Genomic DNA, 24,449 nt, shown 5'->3' with positions numbered 1-24,449 from the left:
CACTGGCAGATCAGCAACTCACTTCGTCGCGGCGGCGGTAGAAGTATTTCATATACACAGAGGTGGGTGGTGCTGCTTTGAGCGATTGACGCTGCGAAAATAAAAACAGAAGCGTTCGAGGCGTCACTTTGCCCAGCAGCCAATCAGACTTAGAGTTTATGTGTCAAATTGGTATTCAAGCCAATTGTTTTAGAGCGAGGCGGGACTTTGTGCTTCAGCCAAACATGATAGAGGACCCATAGCTTAACAAAATATAAACTAGAAAACCTCGATTTGTATGTCAGTTATTGCGCTAAATAATATTTATTTATATAATTTATAAAGTCTCAGAGCTTGTGCTAACATTTTTTATACTTCTATAATGTGCCAGATGAGTTCTCCTTTGTTAGGGCAGAAATCTGAAAGGCTACTGATATGCAAATAAAGCCAGAAAAAAATAGGTCAGGGTTAAACTACGTTTTAAATACTTATTAATTGACCTAAAATGTATTTTTCATATACTGTAAATAGTGCTTTTGTGATATTCTTGTATAGCTGTTCTTTCCAGCTTGTCATTGTATTGTCTCAGTTTACTGTAAACAGTTTGTTGTCAGGAGTAACACATTTAGAACATACATGGAGTTGCCAGACCTGTTCACTTTCACTTTTAATAGAAAAACAAGAGTTAGATGAGTTAATCAACCATGAAAAAATAGTTGTGATGTAATTTAAATCATTACAAACTACTTGTGCTTATTAAAGAGCTGCCTCTGCCCTTAGGCAAAGCAGAGGGAAAATGCTTGTATGAGTTCATTGACCTTGTTCGGATTTCCGTTCCATGTTTTAAGCAGGTCTAAGAATTCCCAAGCTCCTCCTACAGAATGCCAGAGAGTCATGTTAGAGACTCTGTGACAAGGAGAGCGACCCGAGAGCATTCTAGAGGCCATTAAAGACATGAATAACAAGGCTTCTCATAGACCGAGATATGTTTTAGAGAGCGGGGCCCTTGGAGGGAGGCAGACAGGGCCACATAAAAAGGCTTAATGCATATCTCCGAGAGAGGATTAGTGCTACTGCAGTGGAGATAAAGCTGCCATCAGGGGTTTTATTTCCCAGCTGATTACTGCACTCTGCACACTAGCACTAAAAACAGTTTCCTTAGGGCTGTTTTGCTCTGTCGGATCTGTAGGGTTCAGGGACATAACAGAAATGATCTAAATCAAAAATAAAGTGCTGAGAGCTTGAGGCCTCTGGATTACTCCGGTTTAGTTTGTAGGAACAGAAGGTAGAGAGATAAAAGGCTTAATACACAAGCTTTCCTTTAGTAATAAATAAATAAACACAATAAGAGATTATATGGTTTACAAAAACTCTCATCGAAAAAGGAAATAAAAGCAGCTTGTGCGTATCAGATTTCTCAGAGTGCTGAGATTACATCAGCTCCTCCTGCCTAATGTATATGAAATCAAAAACAGAAACTGATCTAACACCAGAACTCTCAGTAATCGAAATCTGTTGCATGTGTAGCATACTTCAGTTTTTTTAAAAGTCACAGAGAGTTAATGGAGGTCTGCAGCTCAGCAGTAATGCAGGAACTCAGTGACATAATTTGACTCGATTACAAATTGGAATTTACAGTTGAAAAATATTTAATTTTCACTACTGATCAAAAGTTTGAAGTAATTATGATTTTTATTTTATGATTTTTTTTTTTAAAGAAGTCTCTTATGCTTACCAAGGGTGAATTTATTTGATGTAAAATGAAGTAAAAACAGCAATATTGAAAAATGAAAGAAATTAAATGAAAAAACTGTTCCTGTGATGGTGAAGCTGAATTTTCAGCATCATTACTTCAGTCTTCAGTGTCACATGATCCTTCAGAAATCATTCTAATATGTTGATTTGGTGCTCAGTTATTAATAATGTTATAATTATTATCAGTGTTGAAAACTGTTTTTATGGAAACAGTGATACATTTTCTTTCAGGATAGAAAGTTCAAAAAGTCGATTTATTTGAAATGGAAATCTTTTGTAACACTATAAAAGTTTTTATTGTCACTTTTAAACAATTGAATGTCCTTGCTGAATAAAAGTTGTTCTAATCTTAGTGTATCATTGTTTCCTCAAAAATGTTAAACAGCACAACTGTTTTCAACATTGATAATAATAATAATAAATGTTTCTTAAAGGATTAGTTCACTTCAGAATCAAAATTTACTCACCCCCATGTCATCCAAGATGTTTATGTCTTTCTTTCATCAGTTGAAAAGAAATTAAGGTTTTTGATGAAAACATTTTAGGATTTTTCTCCATATACTTCAATGGCTACCAATGGGTTGAAGGTCCAAATTAGGGCTGTCAAATGATTAATCGCGATTAATCGTATACAAAATAAAAGTTTGAGTTTGCATAATATACAGTATGTGGGTGTACTGTGTAATTATTATGTATATATAAATACAAACACATTCATGTATATATTTGAGAAATATTTACAAGTATATGTATTTATTTATATTTTTATATAATTTATATTATATATAAATAAAAATATTTTGTACATAAATAACATATTTCTCTTAAATATATACATTAATTTGTGTGTATTTATATATACATAATTACACACAGTACACCCACATATATTATGCAAACTCAAACTTTTATTTTGTATACGATTAATCGCGATTAATCGTTTGACAGCCGTAGTCCAAATTGCAGTTTAAATGCAGCTTCAAAGGGTTCTACACAATCCCAGCTGAGGAATAAGGGTCTTATCTATCAAAACAATCAGTCATTTTCTAAAAAATAAATAAATAATTTATATAACTTTTTAACCACAAATGCTCGTCTTGCACTAGCTCTGTGATGCGCCACGCATTACGTAATCATGTTGGAAAGGTCACGTGTGACGTAGGCAGAAGTACCGAGCGAGTGTTTACAAAGTGAACATTAAAAGACTAAGTCAAACAGCCTTTACAAAAAAAAAAAACCCTTTCTAATGTGATTATGTCATGTGTGGCATATCGCAGAGCTAGTGCAAGATGAGCATTTGTGGTAAAGTATATAATTTTTTTTTTTTTAGAAAATGGCTTATTGTTTCACTAAATAGTACCCTTATTCCTCGACTGGGATTGCATTGAAATGGCAATTTGGACCTTCAACCCGTTGGTAGCCGTTGAAGTCCACTATATGGTGAAAAATCCTGGAATGTTTTCCTCAAAAAAATATAATTTCTTTTTGACTGAAGAAAGAAATAATATATCCATTATCCAAGATGGATATATGCATATTAAATATTATATTATATTATATTATATTATATTATATTATATTAATTATATTATATTATATTATATTATATTATATTATATTATATTATATTATATTATATTATATTATATTATATTATATATTTTTTCAGATCTGCAGATGGGTCAGGGTCTGTGGAGGGTGGTGAGGAACCAGCAGCTGCAGCAGCAGTACAGTGAACAGTGCTTCCTCCAGCGGGACAGAGAGCGGGGCCGGAGGGTGGGGCCCCCACTGGCTGATCCACTGCAGCAGCGCCGCACACCACAGTGCCAGGTCCCCGGCACCGACATCAGCCACCTGCTGCGCGTCCGCAGGGGCAAAGAGGAGCAGGGCTTCATCGATCTTGAGATGCTGCCGCCTGAACTCAGCATCACCATCCTCTCCTACCTGAATGCTACCGACCTGTGCCTGGCCTCCTGTGTGTGGCAGGACTTAGGCAATGATGAGTACCTGTGGCAGGGGTTAGTGATGTGTTTAGCTCCCATATAAAATATTGTCTCAGTATTTTCTCAATAATAATTCAGGGAGAATTATATAAGGGAGGTAGGAAACAGAATGTTTCTTTCAGTGTATTTGATGAAAAAACTGCTCATTATTTTAGATTTCCAACTATTCTGAAATAAATAAATAAATAATAAAATAAGTATATTACCTATTTTTCCACTAATGAAGAAAGTGCTTTATAATTTAGCATTCCTCCTATTCAACTACTTGTTTTTCTTTGTCTGCCCTCTAGCCTGTGCAAGTCCACTTGGGGTCACTGTTCCATATACAATCGAAGGCTTCCATCTGGATTTTCCTATAGAAAGCTCTACATGGAATTGGATGAAGGAAGCCTAACCTTCAACGCCAACCCGCAAGAGGTATAAAAAATGCAAGCTTTTGTTCTGTCTCACCACAATAATGTCTCTGTAATTAGAGGCCAAGCCATTTAATGTTTAAACGGGCAAAGAACAGAGAAATGATCATAGCCACAGTGTGCTTTGGAAATGCAATTCTGACCAACTTTAGCTATGATTAATATGACGGTTTCCTCCTCCACCCTGTAAATTCCCACATAACCCAGCAATGCTCATACTGCAGACTAAATATATTATTTTTACAAGCTCACCTAGAATGAATAATGGTGCATGACATAGGCTTTTAGACCACAACCCGGATTAAAATGAAATGAATGGCTTTTCTCTCATGCAAGCTGCTCTTAAAACATAATTTCTGTTCAAAGATGCATTTGAATGTCTTGACTCCCCTCACTCGTGTCTTAGGTTAGATTAGCAAAGCTTTAGCTGTCCACTTAAAGGACATGCGATAGCCTTGCTCCGGACTAAACCGCGGTGTCTGGCAAAAAAGCTTGCCCCCTCCTTCTCTTTTTCCCCTAATCCCCACACCCTGTTTTATGTGGGTTCTTTCATTCAGGGTATCAGTTACTTCATGTCCAGAGGTATTCTTGTGGACCACCCGAAGGAAATTGCCAAGTTTATATTCTATACCAGAATGCTGAACTGGAAGATGCTGCGGATTTATCTTGATGAACGGTTCGTTTCTTCATTTTTTTTTTTTTTTTTCATTTTCTTTTATTATTTTATAAGACATGTAGTTTTATAGCTTATACCAAGCTACATACATATATCAATACCATGAACCATGGTCATATTTGGAGGAAAACAAATATTTACACAGGTTTTATATATATATATATATATATATATATATATATATATATATATATATATATATATATATATATATATATATATATTCTGTTAATGATAATAACTAAAAATGTTGATTTATGTTTACTGTATTTGCAGGCGAGATGTTCTGGATGAGCTGGTCACACTTCATAATTTTAGTAACCAGTTCCTTCCTAATGCACTGAGGGACTTCTTCAGACACATTCATGCCCCGGAGGAGAGGGGCGAGTACCTGGAGACCCTCATCACTAAGTTTTCTCATCGTTTCTGTGCCTGCAACCCCACTTTGGTCCAGGAAGTGGGCTTAAGTCCTGGTAAGTGATCTACCATCATTACAGTTACCAGAACGGCACTTCTAACTACGATGTGATCTAGTGTGTAGTTGTGACATCAAGATCACGTTTGTTTGCTTTGCTGGGTGTCGGGCATCTACAGCAGTCACACCAAGTGACGTTCACAGATTTTTTCCAAAGGCAACAATTAAAGTTCAAGTACTGGTTCTAATGCTGTATTTGTCTATACTGTACAGTATTGTCGTGTATTGATTTGAGTCAACCATCTTTTATTAGCTGCAGATCTGCATGATCTTGTCTTTGTATAGAGCAATATGTTAGAAATCCTTGTACTAACACTGCCGTTTGCTTCTAAAGCCGAACTAAGCCTACTGGCTTAAAGTGTTAGCAAAAGAGGACCCTGTGTCGAATCCAACCAATCAGAGTTACCTCCTGCAATAACATGTGACTTGTAGTGCATGTGTGCTACTGTACAAGCAGGAAGATTTATTATAAATTACTGACAGAGCTCACTCTTCAAGCCGAGGTGTGCTCTTCTCACATTGTTTCCATTTTAACTTGTATGCATATATATTGGCAGTCAAATCTTTGGAACAATTCATTAATAATTAATTATTTTGAATAATCAATTAATAATTAATAATGCATTTATTTGATGAAAAATGCAGTAAAACCGCAATATTGTGAAATATTTTAACAATTTAAAATAGCTGTTTTTCATTTTAATATATTTTAAAATGTAATTTATCTCTGTGATAGCAAAGTTGAATTTTAAGCATCATTACTCCAGTCTTCAGTGTCACATGATCCTCATGAACATGAAATCATTCTAATATGCTCATGTGTTGCTAAAAAATAAATAAAATATATATATTAATACTTTTTTTATAAGGCATTTATAATGTTACAAAGGATTTCTATTTCAAATAGTGTTGTTCTTTTGAAATTTCTATTCATCAAAGAATCCTTAAAAAAAAATATCACAGTTTCCACAAAAATATTAATAAAATATAAAGCAGCAAAAACTGTTTTCAGCATTGATAATAATACAAACCATTATTAATAATTCAACACCAATAATAATTTATAATAATTGAGTACCAAATCAGCATATTAAAATGATTTCTGAAAGATCATGTGACACGGAAGACTGGAGTAATGAAGCTGAAAATTCAGCTTTGCCATCAGAGGACTAAATTATATTTTTAAACATATTCAAACATTTAAAATGTAAAAATATTTCACAATATTACAGTTCTTACTGTATTTTTGATCAAATAAATTGTTTCTGCATAATGCAAACATTTTTATTTGAGGTAGGGTTACAACGTTACAACGAAAAAATGACAAACACACCTCTCTCTTTCTCTCTCTCTCTCTCTCTCTCGCTCTCCTGGTTTTTGCAGATGCGGTGTACGTGCTGTGCTACTCTCTCATCCTTCTCTCCATCGATCTGACCAGCCCTCACGTAAAGAACAAGATGTCCAAGAGGGAGTTTATCCGAAACACACGGCGGGCGGCTCAGAACATCAGCGAGGACTTTGTAGGCCACCTCTATGACAACATCTATCTGATCGGCCACGTGGCGGCCTAGGCACTACAGAGACACGTCAGAGAGAGCTGGCGCGTAAAACATTAGCAAATGCACTAGGAAGGATTCTGCTTCAAGCTGGAAGAAAAACACTGTCAGAACTCATTTTAAAAATGAAGTCCTATGAGTTAAGCCTTTAATATGATGTGCTGCATTACAAAGATGTGGAGGACAGCCACAATGTGAAGAATCAGCAAAGCAAGTCAGTTGTTAGCAGGCTAGCAATGGTAGCGACAAGGTTTACCTACAAGAAACCGCTTAAACATGCAAAACTATGTAGCTACATGAAGATTAATGAGATAAGCTATGAAGTCAGTTAAAGCTGAATGTAGACTTAATGGGGCTTGCATCATATTTACAAAGACATCTATTTTCTTCCTCGTTCTAAATTGGAAACCTCATTATATCAAATGAATGTCAGCTTTTTTGCCATATCTACAAAATCCAGGCAAGTCTAAGACATTCAGTCTATAGTCACTGTGATATCAAAAGATTGACAGACTAAAACAGCAGAACTATTGATAATGAACAAAAGTATTTTATTTTAATTCTGTGTGTACTTTCTTGTTTTAGGAGGCTGTGTGTTTGTGCATTGTCACATATGTCTCATCTTCCTTGAGAAGAGTAAAAGCCCGTGAGACATTGTATGCACTGAATTTTTATTACGTTTGTTTCATAGGTTTGGTCATTTTTTTTTTGTTGTACACCACATTCTGTTAGACCGTTTTCCAATCCAAAATATATCAATTCTATACAAGCAAATACTTCATATACAAGCAAATGAAATCCATCATCTGAACATCTGAGTACATTCATCTAGAGAAGCTTTTCTCAAAAAATTCATTGAACATTTTGTCTTTTAGTTAAGTATTTGCTCTCAGTTCATAAATGTGGGTATTTTTTTTTTTTCTTTTCTTTTATTCAGATTTTCTACAATTGGGTGCCAATAGAGAGGATTAAATACTAAACGACATATACACAATAATAAGGAACGACATTATTATTCACACGCTCTGCATAGTTTAATTTAATGTTGAACATTTTATTTGCACATAATGTATATAATTATAGAGATTTATAAACATTAAATTTTATTTTGGAGTATTTTAACTAAGAGTTGTGGTTTTTCCCTCAATTAAAAAGAGTGAATTCTCCTTTGCACTTTTTTGGCATATTTACCATGTCACAATGCTACATAATTCTGACCATTGTTATCCAGTGCAGAATTAACTGTAATTTTAATAACAGATTACAGCTAATCTTTCCCTGGTTCTTTTGGTATTTCTTTTCATTATATGCTCAGCATTCTTTTGGTATTTAATTTTGGTATCAAATTTGAACAAATCTGCTTAACTAGTTAAATAGCAGAAAGAATTTGTTTAATAGAGATTTCAGTATGACAACACTGGACTAACGCACTTATAGATTGTATCAAAAAAATAAAATTTTGAAAATCACTGTTTGCATGGCTGATCCTTAGCTTTTAAAAAAGCAATGCATTTGTTTAAATGATTGCAAAAAACAATACCATGTGAATTATTGTGCCTTAATTCCAATAAATTAGTAATTATTTTTTGGTAAATTGGAATTTACATAAATTGTGCGACTACCTTCATTAAAACAAGCTATTTCAAAGTCATATGAGTTTTCTTTTGTCTGACCAGTAAATGTTTGCTCTCTAATTTCCAGGAAGAAAGTCTATTCCTTCCTGTAAATTAGAAAGCAAACATTTACTGGTCAGACAAAAGAAAACTCTTTTCTGTTCGGTTAAATGTGATTGTTTCAAATACTTTGTATAATGCCTTCAAAATTATTCCGCATGAGAAAAACATCGCAAGTGTCTTCTCAAGAAATAACGTGTCCCAGTTCATATGGTGGGAAAATAAAAAAGACTTTAATGAGACTTCTCTTTTGATGGAAATACAGATTTGTGCTTGAAATTGAATACTGATTGTATGTGGATTCTGGGATTCTTATAAAAAGTAAGTTGCCTTGGTTTGTAACTCACTATAATGTAAAATTGTTGTGAAATTTATCCCCCGAATTAGCCTAAACTTCCAACATTTTGTTTTAAATATATAACAGCTAATTAAACAAGTAAACACAATATAACGACACTAACAATCATTCATCAAGAAGCAATGATTTAATGAAGGTAGATTTAACTGGAAAGGCTGCATATGTTTTATAAAAAATTAGGTTGGGGCGAGTTGTTTTTTAAATTTTAGGCTACATTTATGCAATTACTATTAGGAGAACAAAAGAAGAACGGTAGCTGTTTTTGTAGCCAAAACTTTTAGGTATATGCGCTCATAAATTACCTTACTCTGACAAATATTCACTGGTGTAAAAAGTGTGACAACTGGTCTCGGTTTCCCCCTATACTTCTATAATAAAATAAACTACATATGATTCATTTTATTGCTTCGCTCGACCTCTAATATTTCATCAACAAGTTCAGTAGTGAAAACAATAAAAGTTTTATTCAATCAAAATACAAGTTATTTTTGCAAGTAGATAAACTATAGCAGGCCCATACTTTTTTCTGTTTTGTCCATGGATTTATCAAAGGCATGTCGTTAAAATGTTGTTTATCTGAGGTGACGTTATGTTTCTCAGGTCTAATGGCAGAGTTTTGGCTATAATTTGGCATGATTGATGAAGTCCTTGCCTTCGCTATGACTGCATTTCATCAATACAACTAGCTCAACAACAGCGCGAGCCTCTCTGACGCCTGAAATTGCGTCTGGTCTACCTGACACCCCAGAGAAAATGCAAAGACCTTGTGATTTTGACACTTCTCTGATGATAGAGGAATATGAGATATGGGAATATGGCCTTGTGTGTGTATGATATATATATATATATATATATATATATATATATAAAAGCCTCTAAGTGCAAAGCCTCTAAGTGCCGTCTGAAATTTTCTTCTAAAATTAGCATTTTTTTTTTTTTTCATAAAATATATATATATATTACGAGAATAATTAGGCCTACATCTAAAAAGATGCTCACCTTATAATGTAGCCTAATATTTTACTGTTTGATAAATTAAAAAAAAAGTAGCCTATGGGCAGCCTAGTTGGTGGTGATAAAAAGAAAGAAAGAAAGAAAGATGTTTCATGAAATAATAGGCTATTAAGTAAAAGAGTCACTCAAGAATTATTATAGCTAAAAAAAATATCGGAAGTAGGAGCTGATCTGCACGACATCAAGGAGAATAACAGATCATGAATGTTCTCTTATTATTATTTTGGAAATGCTCTTCTCCTGGGAAAGTGCTTTGGACTGTTTTAACAGTGTTACTCTCACGCAACTCGTTCGTCGACATGAATGCCAAGCAGATGCCAAACGTCATGATGCTCAAAAAAAAAAAAAAAAAAAATTGAACCACAACTGCCAAACCAAAGGTCTCCAATTTTACAGCAAATGTCTTGGGTAATTGGATTTTTGGTTTTAGTTTAATATTAACGTTTATTGCCATGGAAAAGGCTAGTTCGACGTAGGCCTACATCTGCTGTCTTTGAAGTCGATAAATTTGAATTTTTCTGTGTGTTGAAAGACAGGGCCATTGATGCAGATCCAATGGAGACAGGGTCACAAAGAGGGTGTCTGTTTTTTTCGGTTTTAAGCCCTGATTTACACTGGATATCGTCTAAATTTGTTTCGAATAAATGAATTTGATTTCAAACGGGTTTTTTTTTCCCCCCGAGAAACAAAATGTCTTCTGGATATGTAGCTTTTCTGCATTCTTTGTGATCTCGTGTGAGTTTTAAAACAATCACGTATAGGCTAAATATGGATGTGGAGGTAGGCCTATGGCGGCAGGTTGTTTAGGCTGGTCCTCTTTCTAGGTGTCCTCCTCTATAATGCGGGTATAACCCAGACCCAGTGCTTGAGGACGGGAGTGCCCCTGTTTCTATAATTGTTTCCTGCAAACCACCCCCCACCATCACCCATCGACCACCCCCTCAAACGCAATGGAGGTTTCTGTACCTACTAAATAATCAAGAATTTCTGAGTGAATGATTATTTAGGTTGATTGGCTTCCTTAGTCATGTGTCATCGTTAAGACAATGCGACGAATTACTTTTTCTGTAGGTCTACTAAAAAAGTTTAGGCCTACCAGGCAGTCTGGTTCGCAATTATGGTCGCAAGTTGCGACTTTACCTGTTAACAAAGATCAATGGACTCGTGGTTAACGATGATTTTGGGAAACTCTCCCTCGAGTCGGTCAGGTTGGTTTTACAATGGCACTTTTAAGCTCGTCAGACTGGGAGACCTGCTAGACTTTTGAACACCAGTTTAGGCTGTTTGGCCAATTTAACCATGTTTGGCTAGGCTGAGACCAGTTTAAACCAGCTAAGACCAGCATACTATATAGGCAGGCTTTTTTTCCAGCAGAGTGACGCTTCTAAAAATCCTACAGAGAAGAATTTATATAGCTAGCTTATTAAAATGTCTTACCCCGTGTTTTCATAGATATGCTCATTTGCATGCAGGAATTTAGGCCATGTATGAAATCAACAGTGGTGCTGATGATGGACGCGCCTGTAACTGCAGCATTTCCTTTTGCATGATGCTGCATTAAATGAACCTAATACTGAACAGACTCTGCATCAATCCCTCATAACCTCGTTTTGATTTGCGAAAAATTAAAAATCAAATAAGGTCATTATATCCTACATAAAAAAAGTCCATAATACCAATATGGCAATGACAACGATTCTTATTATTTAGCTATTTGTAGCCTATGTTTTATTTATACAAAATTTGCATGATGTCAATCCTAAAAATCTCTCTTTAAATAATGTTGAAAATTAGTGAAAATAGTATAGTGAGTAATTCACGTACGTTTGGCTCAACAGGAGGCCAAAGTTTTTGACAGAACTTAAAACAGACTATGCTTCATTCAGCTTTTTATAAAGGCAATATCAAAGGGTAGGACTATATCTCAGAGGGGTATTAAAGTAACATGTGTTCCTTTGATCAAAAGTTTTCTTATTTATGAGCGCACATCATGAGATCAGATCTAAGATAACAGTGGAGAGGATATGATCTTAAATGAGCTGAGCATGTTGCCTGTGTCAGGTCCGTGATGCGCAGATAGAGTCTTCTGTCATTCACACTATAAACGGCCTTCACAGGTGTGCCACAGCTGTGAGCTTGTGCCAAAAACCAGCCGAAGAGCATCAAACGCTCCTGAGAGCTGTTTCTTTACCTGTCTGAGGTGAGCTTTTCATGTGAGACACGGACAGACGCCCTTCACAAGCACGTAGAGTTATTGAAACCCATCTTAAATATTACCAAGGCCGTGATCGCAGAGGTTTGTTTTATGGTTTGTTTATGCACGAGGTCGTATCCCTTTGACAGGGGCTGTCCACTGTCACATCATGCCATAGCCTACATGACGCTTGACGTTTGCGGGTGTTTGACACTTGTGGGATTAAGAAAAGAGTTATTCCAGGACCGCAGAGCCGATGGAAGACATTCATGTATAGCATGTCATCTTATATACAGGTATAGGCCTATACAACCACTGCACGAACTGCTGAACAGCTTCATGTTGTTTTGTGGATCTGAACTGATAACTCCATCATTTGCACGGAATTGACAAGGGAGTGGAAGGAGGGTGAGTGATTAAAAATAATTTATCTTCACAAATAAATTCACAACTCTTATATTGATTTTTTTAGGGCCTGAATCTGGCTATCAGAGACCGGAGAGAGTTGTAACAGCATTTTTTTTTTTTTTAACCCATTATTATCATTATAATACATTCGAAAAATGCTGTGTTAAAAACAAACCAAGTTGTTTTTTACCCCAAATGGGCAAACCCAACAATTGCGTTGTTTTAACCCTGCGGTTGGGTTAAATGTTTGCCCAACGTGCTAGGCAGTTTTATTGAACCCAGTATTGTTTAATATGGCTGCCTTAAAATGAACCCAAAATAGGTTTGGAAATTAAAAATCAGACACATAATTACTAGAGGCAACAATAATAATCAAAAGGTAAACATTTAATAATAAGCAATGTAATACTTGTTTATTGTTTAATTATTATTCATTAAACTTATTAATAAATGTTCATTTATTAAACATATTAATAAATGTTCATTTCCAACACTTTGGGTTCATTTTAAGCAAGCAATACAGTCATTTTAAACAACAGTTGAGTTAAATAAAACTATCCAGCAGGTGGAGCAAACATTTAACATTTAACCCAACTGCTGGGTTAAAAATAATAATAATAATAATAAAATATTGTCCATTTTCAACCCAACTTGTTTTTAACCCAGCATTTGTAGCACCATAAGGAGATGTAGCCTACTGTTTCTGGGTAAAAATTTAAAGTATCTACAGAAGAAGAAGAAGAAAAAAACATTACAGAAACTATAATTTGGGCTTAAAATTTGAGTTTTTATATTTATAGGCTATTTGTAGATTATTATGTTAAATTATATGATAGGCCATCAGTGGGTTCTCTTAAATAATTATATATATATATATATATATATATATATATATATATATATATATATATATATATATATATATATATATACATACACACACACACACACTCGCGCGCGCGCTCTTTTCATCTGCATGTTGTAAATGAAAATCGAAAAATGAAATATAACTGACCGAGGGGAGGGTTGTAACACTTTTCAATGTTTCAATTCTGGAACCGCGAGAATGCACAAAACAGGATACTTGCTTTCGGTTTTATTTGGTGTGGAATGACAGTATTATTTTAACAGGCTGGATTTAATTACCACGAGACACTTTAAAATATGTTTTATGATTGGTGTTACTACTCAACAGTTTGGCTGGTTCTGACATTCAGATATTAAAATAAACAAACAAACAAAAACTATTGCAACACTCTCATGTCTTCCTATTGTGAGCAGCGAAATTAACTTTCAACTTTCGAAATTAACGAAATTAAATTAACAATTAGCCTATCCTAAACCAGATGACATTAGCCCATTTGCCTTAAACTCATGTTTTTGTTATATATATATATATATATATATATATATATATATATATATATATATATATATATATATATATATATATATATATATAAAAAAAATATATTTTATAGTTTATAGTTAATATTTATAGTTTTGGATGTTCTTTGCATTTAAACATCTGAATAAATCATACGCTAAAGGGGACAACATGAAACAAAGCGGTTTAATATATAGATATTTTTTTGCCATTCCCAGCAACCCACGCCCTATGTCAGCATGACCTCACCGCGTGTGGATTGTTGGGAACTCGTTTGGAGAATGCAGACATCATCTCCCCTCAAAGCTGGCCTGTTAATCAACAACGCCGGTGAACTTGGAAAACCCTGGTGCTTAAATGTGCAATATGGCGCAGGAGCCGTAGTGCGGGGCCAGCAGGGTCAGCCCCTCTCCCCGATGGTAGGTGTCTGGCCCTTCGGCTCTCTGGCTACAATAATATCCAGTGGCTCCAACGTTGAGCCTGGATAATGCATCTGTCCAAGACCCGTAATTACAAGATCATAACATTTCCCCAGCCAGCACCCAACACAGCACTCGGATCCCCTTCCTAAGCTGCGCTCATTGCGCCAGTGTCAAACTGTTTGATCTCTGGTGGCAACACTGCTGGAGAAACATACTACATTCGCAAGTCCACTGTTTGGAAAACCGCCACAGCTATATTGTTGTGCACAGCAGTACTATTTGATACTGTAATTGCATGTTTGTTGCTTTTGATAGATTTTTTTTTTTTTTTTTTGACCACCAAAATTGCGCACATGACCTACTGATACATCATTGTTTGCTTTTGTATCTGCTCAATCTCAGCCTTTAACTTTGTACTTCTAATAAGGATTTAATTTAATAGCCTAACCAATTTTCTCATGAAGCTGATGATCACAATTATGCTTATCTCATCTGCTAATATCGGCGCACGGATTTCAATTTGGAAGTTTCATGTAAGGTTTTAGATGTCGTTGATTTTAGCTAAACTGTTATCGTTTGACTGTATTAATAATAATAATAATAATAACAACAACAATTATTGTTATTATTATTATTAGCCTATTATTATCTTCAGAGTTTTTTTTTTTTTCTTCAGTGTGCAACACTGTGGAGATTTGCTTCAAGTCTTAATTGACTATATGAACCCTCCCTATTTTCACACATTATTACGTTGTAAAATAAGAAACCAAGTTAATAAAACTCAGAGGTGTGTGTGCATTATACACGGAAAGCACATTCATAGTGACTTCAGACACATGGCTCTAAAGTCATTTCTCTTTCTCGTTTAATCGCGATTACTGTCATCCTATTCAAAATAAATAAAGTTATAGTCATGTCATGTGGTAGCCTACTTATTATAGAGAAGAAAAAAAAAATGTCATGGTGTTTATCATTGTTAAAATGACAAATATATATATATATAAATATATATATATATATATATATATATATATATATTTATATATATATATATTTGTGAAATGAAATAGAATGTGTTGTGTTTAACACTATAGTAGCTATATGTAGTACAATGCCTAAAAAAATTATATTATTAGGCTAATAACAAAGTAAATATAAATAAATAGTTGCTGTTTAATACCAAGTCGCTATGTATTTCATTTATATTACTCAATATAGCCTATCATGCATTTATGTCATAAATTGTTTACACACACATTTTTTGGGGTGAACCAATTAACTGATAGTAATTTTCAGCAAACTCGAACTGATCACGTTTGCCCTATATTTTTGAACACCTGTAAATCTATATTTGGGACACAATGTGAAGTGAAGAAGTTTGCAGTGGGTATCCATCATTGTACAGTGAGAGTGACTCAGATGTGCATTGAGAAAGAACAGGTCCTGCTGCAGCTCCAGCGCTCTCCTTTATGGCTTCATCGAGGATATTGAGTAAGAATGTCAAGAGTGGCTTGTCTAAAACATTTATCACCAAAGATGAAGACTACAAGATCATTCCGTAAACGCCGATGATGCCACAGACTGACAATTAAGTGGGAAAATATTAGATTCGAATACCTGAAAGAAAAATGTTTTTTGAATGCTTAAAAACAAATAACTGTGTATATATATACTTTCGTTTTATTAAAATCATATAAAGGTTTTGCTATATAAAATACTAACATTGTAATAAAATATAGATAAGTAGGCGAAATTAAATGAATGTTTACATATGAACAAAAATAAAAGAAGTATAAGATATCCAATAAAGATATTATAACAGCTCTTTCTTTCTTTCTTTCTTTCTTTCTTTCTTTCTTTCTTTCTTTCTGGAAAGTTACATCAATTTACAAATTGATTTAATTATATTTTCCTTGTTTTCATGAATGTGTGCAATGTCTGCGCGTGCGATATTCTTAAGGTTGAATAATGCAGATCAAAACCAGGGCAAATTAAAATATATTGCTATATAAGATATAAATACAGAGCGAGCGGGAGATGACATTAGTGGAAATTATGACCTCAATGCCCTTTACTTGGGTTAGGTTTCATATAGTCCGTAAATTCGTGTTAGAAAAAAAAAATTCCACGTCTTGGAAAGGAACATTTTCTTTAGAGCCGTATGTTGATTTGTGCTGAATTTGTAAAATATGCTACTGCACTGAAAGCACATTTGTTTTTATTACACAACTGTGTTATTTGCTATATTTGTTATTAAAAAGGATGGTGGTATTTTTGTGATAATTTTTTATTGTTTTTTGTCTTTGCATAAAGTTTTCGAATCTAGAATCTGTACTCGCAGTAGACTTTTATTATTTTATTTTAATGTATTTAAATTATTAATATCCATTCATTATGCGTAGGAAAAATTACCGAAGAAACACAGAAAATAGCATTTACTTGCTCTTAATGAGGATCAATAAAAAAAAAACATACATGTTTTAAACAGATAATATAGGCTACTGCATTTCTTTCCATCTGTAATCGAGGCACTCTGCTTTTGAGCATAGAAACTTTGCATTTCCTTTAATTAGTTAAACCTTCAGTTTACAAAATAATTGATCCTACCTTGATTCCCTTGCAAATTTTATGATTTAAATGAGTTTATTTTCCTCTGTTTTCCCTCTTTTCTATCATTGTGATATATAATACTGCTTTGGAATGTGCATCTATTTATAGCGTATTCAAGCGCATTTACGCAGTACACCAAGAAGTTTCACGGCAAAGCATTCACCTGTAGACCTTCACTAAGACCATTGAACCGCTAGGTGGAGATAAAAACCCCTTCAACCATTTGGTTTAGTGGAAGGCTTTCAAGTGCCTGTCTTTAACATCCCTCTAGACTGGATCAAAATAAAACCAGATCACCATAAAACCATGCATGTAAATGACACTGAAAGAGAAAAATAAAACTGGATGTTATGCAGTCATATACCCTTAAACTGTAAGCTGTTCCCCTGACACGTCAATCCCAATGATCCAGAGACATTCATTTTCTATCACATCATGCAATAAAGATTATGACAGTGCCTGAGAAACCTCCAAAGTATACTCCTTCACTCCCACCCTCACAGCTTCCTCCATGTTTTACTCACAGGAAAAGTTATCCCAAGGAGCACTCTCACTCACCCAGTCCTCTAAGGGTGCTATGGAAGTGGATTAGACTTGAGAAGAACCCAGGTGATTACATGAAGTCCACCCAGCTGCATTCCTCCACCTCTTTGAAATGTATAACTGAAAAAGAAAAGTTAATGAAATATTAATAAAAATTGCAAGCAAGAGATGCAAGCAACTACAGCAGCAACATGTTAGATGCTAAACTGAGCATCATTCTTTATTTTCACAACATAAACTACCTTAAATATATGCGTGGTCAGTGTGTGTGAATGACTAGCTGAGTTATGGAGATACAGCTCAGAATGAGTCTCAGTACTGTACTGCCCAAAGCCCCTATATTTTCAGCATATTATGAACAGGCAGCTAAATCTCTTAGTAATCAAGCTGTGCTCAGCATCAATCACGTTTCTCGTCCCATTGGCCACAGTTTTATAGCTGCTTTAGACACTAGCTGCTGAAAAGTTAAAAGTGAAGCCCTGTACCTGGATTATGTTGCCTTTTGATGTTTTTCTCTCTCAGACGTCCCTGCAAAAGACGTACTTACACACACACTTACACACAGACAGTGAAAAAGGCCCCTTCTGCCATCTAAAGGCCAAAGAACAAGACAGACCACCAACAGCCACGGCAGAGACTGTTAGGCTTTTATGGGCCCTGACCGCCTAGTGGCTTAGAATGCACTGGGTTCAGTTTTTTTGGTGGTGGTGGTGGGGATCAGTTGAGTCAGGTATACTTTGGCCTCCGAGGCCCTGGGGGAACACTGTGAGTTGTAAATCCAGGAGTCCATAAGGCCTTTTTATGGCTCTATATGAATAAGACTTGGGTCAACTTTCAATTCAAACTGAAATAAAACAAACTCAGGATAAAACATGTTTAAAAGCAGCGCAGCTTTTGTTTCGGGCCTCATTCGAGAGACAAAAGCATCAAAGAGGACAAGGAACTCATTGTGTGACGTCCGCCGAGACAATTGAATTGCGTACGATGGCTAGGATCTGGTGACAGACGAGTGATTTCATGGAAAAACAGAGGGAAAACAAGAAGGAGTAGAGAAGGGAAATAAAACTGGCCTTTTGAAATGGGGGAGGAGTGATAGAAAAAGGAAAAGAACAAATGACAAATAGCGAGGAGATAAACCACACTCCCTACTGACACACATCCAGGTCACTGCCTCCATAACAGTATCCCCTGTGCCATGGGTCTTTCCTCCAGCATGGCGTTGTTTGATACAGAGACCAGGCCTCTGAAGCAACAGGGTGCCGACCCAATCACAGACTTCGCCCATCCCCTTGGGTTACTTTTGGCATTCGCTGAAAAAAAACAGATGGCGTCTTGCATTTACCAGCTCGGCTACAATGAACGTGAGGGATCTGTTGTGTTTTTCAGCCTGTGATTGTGCTCAAGGCTAGACTCTGAACACAACAGCAACATTTTATGCAAGACGGATTCTTCGGTTCATGTGAATGAAGCGAATCTGCATCCGCTGGGTTTCCGAAAGGTTCTGAAGGACTGCATCTCCCAGAGGTCTTTGCGAGTCTGTAAAGTAACAGCACTGTTGAAAGCTTTGGAGGAGACGCCAATGCTAAGCAGAGCTGCTCAAAAGGGTGTTAGCACCTGGGTGGTAAGGCAACTTTCCCATGTCATAACAGCTCTGGCGGTTTCTGTCACACCGATTACATAGCTGTAAAAATACTTGAAATGCACTGCATTAAACGGCATCGGATTTATTACTCTCGGCGATAACACAACCTCTGTGTTCGTCAATACGCCCTTTGTGACACGTTGACTGACAGGTCCAAGTGTGTGCTGTCAATACAGAACAATAGCCATGCCTTACTCAAAGAGCCGCTAAAAGGGAGGATGACTTTGACCCAGACACCTCTCTAGACGCTTGAAGGTGATACTTCAAATTTGTCTAAACCCATGAAGAAATCACTAGTGAAGGAGAATATGCAAAATAAAACGATAAATTGAATAAAAAATGCAAAAAGTCATTAGCATGACTCAAGGAGAACCCATGTGGTCTTAATGACAAAGCCTCTCTCTGTAATGACCTTAGTTAATGGCTGCATTGCAAAGGGGCCCCATGTCTGCGAGACACAGACAGGCATGAGATGACAATAAGAGAGGCCCAGGCAACTAATCAACCGCTGAGAGCGATACCTTCTTAAAATAGACAGCTTTGGAAAACAAGCTGATGGTTATGAAATCATTTTGTATGCTTGATTAACAAAGTTAAACTTCCATTACAATTTGTTTTGATATTCTTAATGTAACGTGTAAGACAAAACTGCAATGGTATTTTAAAAACCATTAGTGCGTCAAATTCACTCTGTGGAGTTTTACATAAGAAGACATGGACAAGCATTCAGTGAGTGGAAAAAGGAAAACGTAAACCCCTAATTCCTACCAAACAAGCTGTTTCTCACTTTTGGTTTATGGGCAGCACCACACACACACACTCAGGGTAAGGCTTCACACCTCATTAGCTGAAATAAAACCCATCCAAGCATTTGAACGAGTGAGGCCAGGGCATTTTTACCTGCCGCTGCAATAATAAAGCAAGTTAGTTTTGGGTGTTACAGGTTTATGTCCCAGCTTTGACTTCCAAACATTAATGCTTAATTATAATGTTTGTATTTAAAGACATAGTTCACCCAAAAATTAACATTCTGTCATCATTTACTCATTACCTCTTTCTTCTGTGGAAGATTAATTACTCACCTTCATGTCGTTCCACACCCGTAAGACCTTCGTTCATCTTCAGAACACAAATTAAGAGATTTTTGAAGAAATCCGAGAGGTATATGACTTGTCCTTAGACAGCAATTTAACCGAAACTTTCATAAAGGTACTAAAGGCATCGTTAAAACAGTCGACGTGACTGCAGTGGTTCAACCTTAATTTTATTAAGCAACGAGAATATTTTTTGTGTGCAAAAACAAAACAAAAATAACGACTTTATTCAACAATCTCTTCTCTTCCCTGTCATTATCCTTGTGTAATTGCCGCAGTAAGCACAGTGAAGGCTTCCGTGTTTAAGTCCGAATGCCGGCTCAGTATTGGCCAAAGCTGATCACGTGAGCAGCACGACGCATGTGTGATGCTGATGCAGGAGCCGGCCGATAATGAGATGGCGTTTGTATGTAGAACCTGGAAGCGCTGGACGTAAACGATGAATGAGAATGACACAGAAGAGATTTAAATAAAGTCATTATTTTTGTTTTGTTTTTGCACACAAAAAGTATTTCTTATAATAATAAAAGTATTATATTAATATATGAAGAGTTTATTTGCAAAAACAGATAACTCCATTTTTATGAATTCTCACAAATCATGTTTTTTTATTGTGCATTGTATATTAAAAGTTTGTTTTTTAGCAAAAGCAGATAACTCCAACAGTCGTTTTTTGGCAGAAGCAGATAACTCCACATTTCATGTTTCACAGTTAAACAAAACCCACGCGCGCACACACACACACACACACACACACACAAGCATGTAAGTCGTGTATGGTGTACAAGGACTTACAGGAGTCGAAATTATAAATACTCGATTACTTTTAGTCAGCTTTGATAAAACTTCCCTCAGCTAGCGCGTCTTTTTGAAGTGACTAGAAGCCTTGTCACCTGACCTGAATACTGCGCGCTGATTCGCTAAAACGGACTTATCGGTTTCTGTACACAAACAACAAGGGGCTTGTTGGCTTCTGCTGTAAAACGTGAACTTGCGATGCCTGAAAGTGGACAAAACCGGCTTTTCTGACCAAATGGATTTAAGGTACAGAACGTGCTATATATGGAGAATAATGCACAGCACTTAGTTGATTTTTTTTTTTTTTTAAATGGCGTTTATCGTTTTTGCAAATGAACTCTTCATATATAACGTTAACCCTTTAATCATGCACCATATTGAATTTAACATGAAAGAAAAGGAGGCTGTGAGGGACAGACTTGCAGTCTTTACAAAGCCAAGCACTTGTATAAAGTTTTCGTTTTTGTCTACCGATTTATTATTTTTTTTTTTCAGAAAGATATTTGTCAGCTATTAAGTCGTACAATCCATTTAGCGCACTATACTTTTTTCCCTCACAGACTCATTTTCATTCCTGTCAAAAATTAAATATGCAGCTATACCCTGATTAAGGTCTATGGTGACCAAAACTCTTTGGTTGCAACATTCTTCAAAATATCTTTTTTTGTAGGCTGAATAAATGACAGAATTTTCATTGGTAACACTTTACAATAAGGTTAATTTGTTATCATTAGTTAATGTATTAATTAACATGAACTAACCATGAGCAATACATTTGTAACTGTATTTGTTAATCTGTTTTTGTTAATGTTAGTTAATTAAAATCCAGCTTTTCATAGTTTGTTCATATTACTTTACAGTGCATTAACTAATGTTAACAAGATTTTAATAATGTATTAATAATTGTTGAAATTAATATTTACAAAGTTTAATAAATGCTAGAAGTGCAGTTCATTGTTAGTTCATGTTAACTAATGTAGTTAACTAATGTTAACCTTATGTTAACCTAAAATGAACCTTACTGTAAAGTGTTACCTTTTCATTTTTAGTGGAACTATCACTCAGTGTAGTATTTCTAAAAATAAAGTGACATTTTGAATTCCTGCTTTTTATGCTTTATATTTTGAACAAAAAAGCCTGAATGTGTATAGTACAAGACAGTCTTTTATAAGACTAAATAAGTAAAATACAAGCAAAAGTCGCATAAATATCCCATATAATATTAATGAATAAGGCCTATGATTTTATCATATAGTTAAATCTATTGTATTGATTGACGTTTAAGACATGCAATGCAGAGGTAGATGTGAACAAACTGTAAGGAGTTAATTATGAATATATTTCATGCTACCAATTAACAGAAGCCTCCATCTCACTGTGGGATAATTTGTCATGGAAAACTGTCTCATTAGGCCAAAGACTAAAACAATCTAACCATCACATTTTTCTTTATCGCTGTGTGGTGTGTATGCTAGCGGATATGTGGGATTTCCTGTGGCTGCGTGTCTTCTCAGTTTTAACTGTGTCCGTTCTGACTAAGGTTAATGAAGTGTTCTTCTGTCTCCAGCATTCTTTCCCTTTATCAGGCAAGAAAGAGAGGGACAGAGAAAGAGTGATACTTTCCCACATGAGGATAAATGCAAACTGTGCCTGTGATACATTATAGATACATATTAATAAAATAAGAGATAAAACAACGTTTTTTTGTTCCCGTTTTGACACAATTCACATCATCTGAATGTCCTTCACTTTTATGGCTCTGGATAAAGAGATTTACGGCTGTGTGTTTCTCTGGGTTACATAGCCTTTCTTATTGCAGGGTGAAAGGTCAGTGATAATGTGTATGGGATGAAGCAGAGATGAAACACTAAAGCTTGGTTATCTCTGCGGCCCGTTTCCCACAGTAGATATGTCATAGAGGGCCTCTTTTTCCTTACCTTCCCTGACCCCTGCGTTGATGTGCGCGCCTGGATGGTTTTGTCATTTGTTGTGCTTAACATTATAGACATCGTTCACCACCAGGACAGGGCCAATCTTTGCTCAGTGCAGAAATGGCTCCTGCTGAAACGTTTCTGATAAGTGTTGATGTTGGAATGCAGTTCTTGCTCCAAAACTGATGACCGCAATTAGAAAACAAAGTTATTTTTATTATACACTGTAAAAAAGAATTGTTGGTTTAACTTAAAAAGTAAGTTACCTGGTTGCTTCAAAATTTTGAGTTAATACAATAAAGGCGATTGGTTTAATATCAACAGAAACTCAAAATATATGTTATCTGAACCACATTAATTATTGAAGTTGATTTGACAAAAGAAAAAATGTTGTCATAGCAAATCATGAAAATAATTTTTGCAAGTGTACCCTTTATTTATTTTATATGAATTCCATTATTATTATTTTTTTTGAAGACTGTTATTTTCTTCAATCAGAAGCTGCTGTTTTTAAAGTATAATTTAATAATTTAAGCTAAATTTAACCCTCATGTTTTACTGAGATTGACTGATATTCTTTATTTTTGAGTTCTGCGTGTGTAAAAATAATTTTGATTATTTTCCTTAATGTTTTTGTATTAGAACATTTATATTTTTTTCTCTCTGACATAATCAAAATCATATAATACTGAAGCATTGATCCAGCTGTAAAACATAGACTTTTCAGAGATGTCAACTCAATTTGTTATCCTATAGTAACATTGTTTCTGCATCAATTTGTTCTCAGCAAAAAAAAAAACAAGAATAAAACTATAAAATACAACAACATAAACAGCAAGAATGCACACTAATCAAAATATCTTAGCATGTGAAAATTCATAGCTTTTATTTGTTTTATATTCTCATAAGATTAAATCTGTCATATTCCAAACATTAGATAGATGCCCTATTATCTAGACCTTAAAATGTGATAAACAATGACATGTACAGTATATGCTTGCAGAAGCACATTTTCCTATTTGAATCCAATTGTTTTTACATAAACAACATCTAATAAGATTCATAATACCTTCTATGTAGTGTGTTTCCCCCATTGCTTTTACAAAACCATCAGTATATGCCATGCAAACCATCCCCCAGTACAGAGCATTCCAGGTAACATGTGGAAGCTAATGAGTGAGTCCAGGCCACATTAAGTGCATGCTGCATAGGTGCTGTACAGGGATGAACAGATAAGAAAAAGAGATAGGAAGTACCTCATACAGTGCCTCTCTTCTCTCTGAACGAGCTGCTCTCTTTGATTAGTCAAATGAGTGGAGCGTCTGGTTGTGGATGTTAACGTGATTAGGCCTTTGCTCCGATGCCTTGATGTCACATACCCTAAAACCAGAGGCTTTAGCGGCACTGAAAGCCAGCTGGTAGATAGGTGGCTGGATTCTGGATTCAACAGGCTGGGGTGAGGACAGCTGTGGATGGAAATAAGAGGGCTCTTAAAGGGCCATAACTGGACCACCCATT

General features: G+C 35.4%; 1 protein-coding gene across 1 annotated transcript in view; it reads left to right on the top strand.

Annotated features, from left to right (window-relative positions):
- fbxo8 (F-box protein 8) overlaps window positions 1-8,326 on the top strand; it is an 8,502-nt gene extending 176 nt beyond the window's left edge. The window contains exons 1-6 of the mRNA XM_048196702.1: window positions 1-62; window positions 3,404-3,752; window positions 4,028-4,154; window positions 4,708-4,826; window positions 5,103-5,299; window positions 6,685-8,326. The exon at window positions 1-62 is cut by the window's left edge and continues 176 nt beyond it. Coding sequence (XP_048052659.1) covers window positions 3,412-3,752; window positions 4,028-4,154; window positions 4,708-4,826; window positions 5,103-5,299; window positions 6,685-6,872 — 972 coding nt within the window. The 5' untranslated portion in view covers window positions 1-62; window positions 3,404-3,411 and the 3' untranslated portion in view covers window positions 6,873-8,326. The remainder of the gene's footprint in view (window positions 63-3,403; window positions 3,753-4,027; window positions 4,155-4,707; window positions 4,827-5,102; window positions 5,300-6,684) is intronic.
- The last annotated feature ends 16,123 nt before the right edge of the window (window positions 8,327-24,449 follow it).

The sequence above is a fragment of the Megalobrama amblycephala genome, linkage group LG7, assembly GCF_018812025.1.
Source record: "Megalobrama amblycephala isolate DHTTF-2021 linkage group LG7, ASM1881202v1, whole genome shotgun sequence".
NCBI classification, from domain to species: Eukaryota; Metazoa; Chordata; class Actinopteri; order Cypriniformes; family Xenocyprididae; genus Megalobrama; species Megalobrama amblycephala.
Note: the sequence above shows the minus strand (reverse complement) of the source record. Positions and strands in the feature narration are given on the sequence as shown.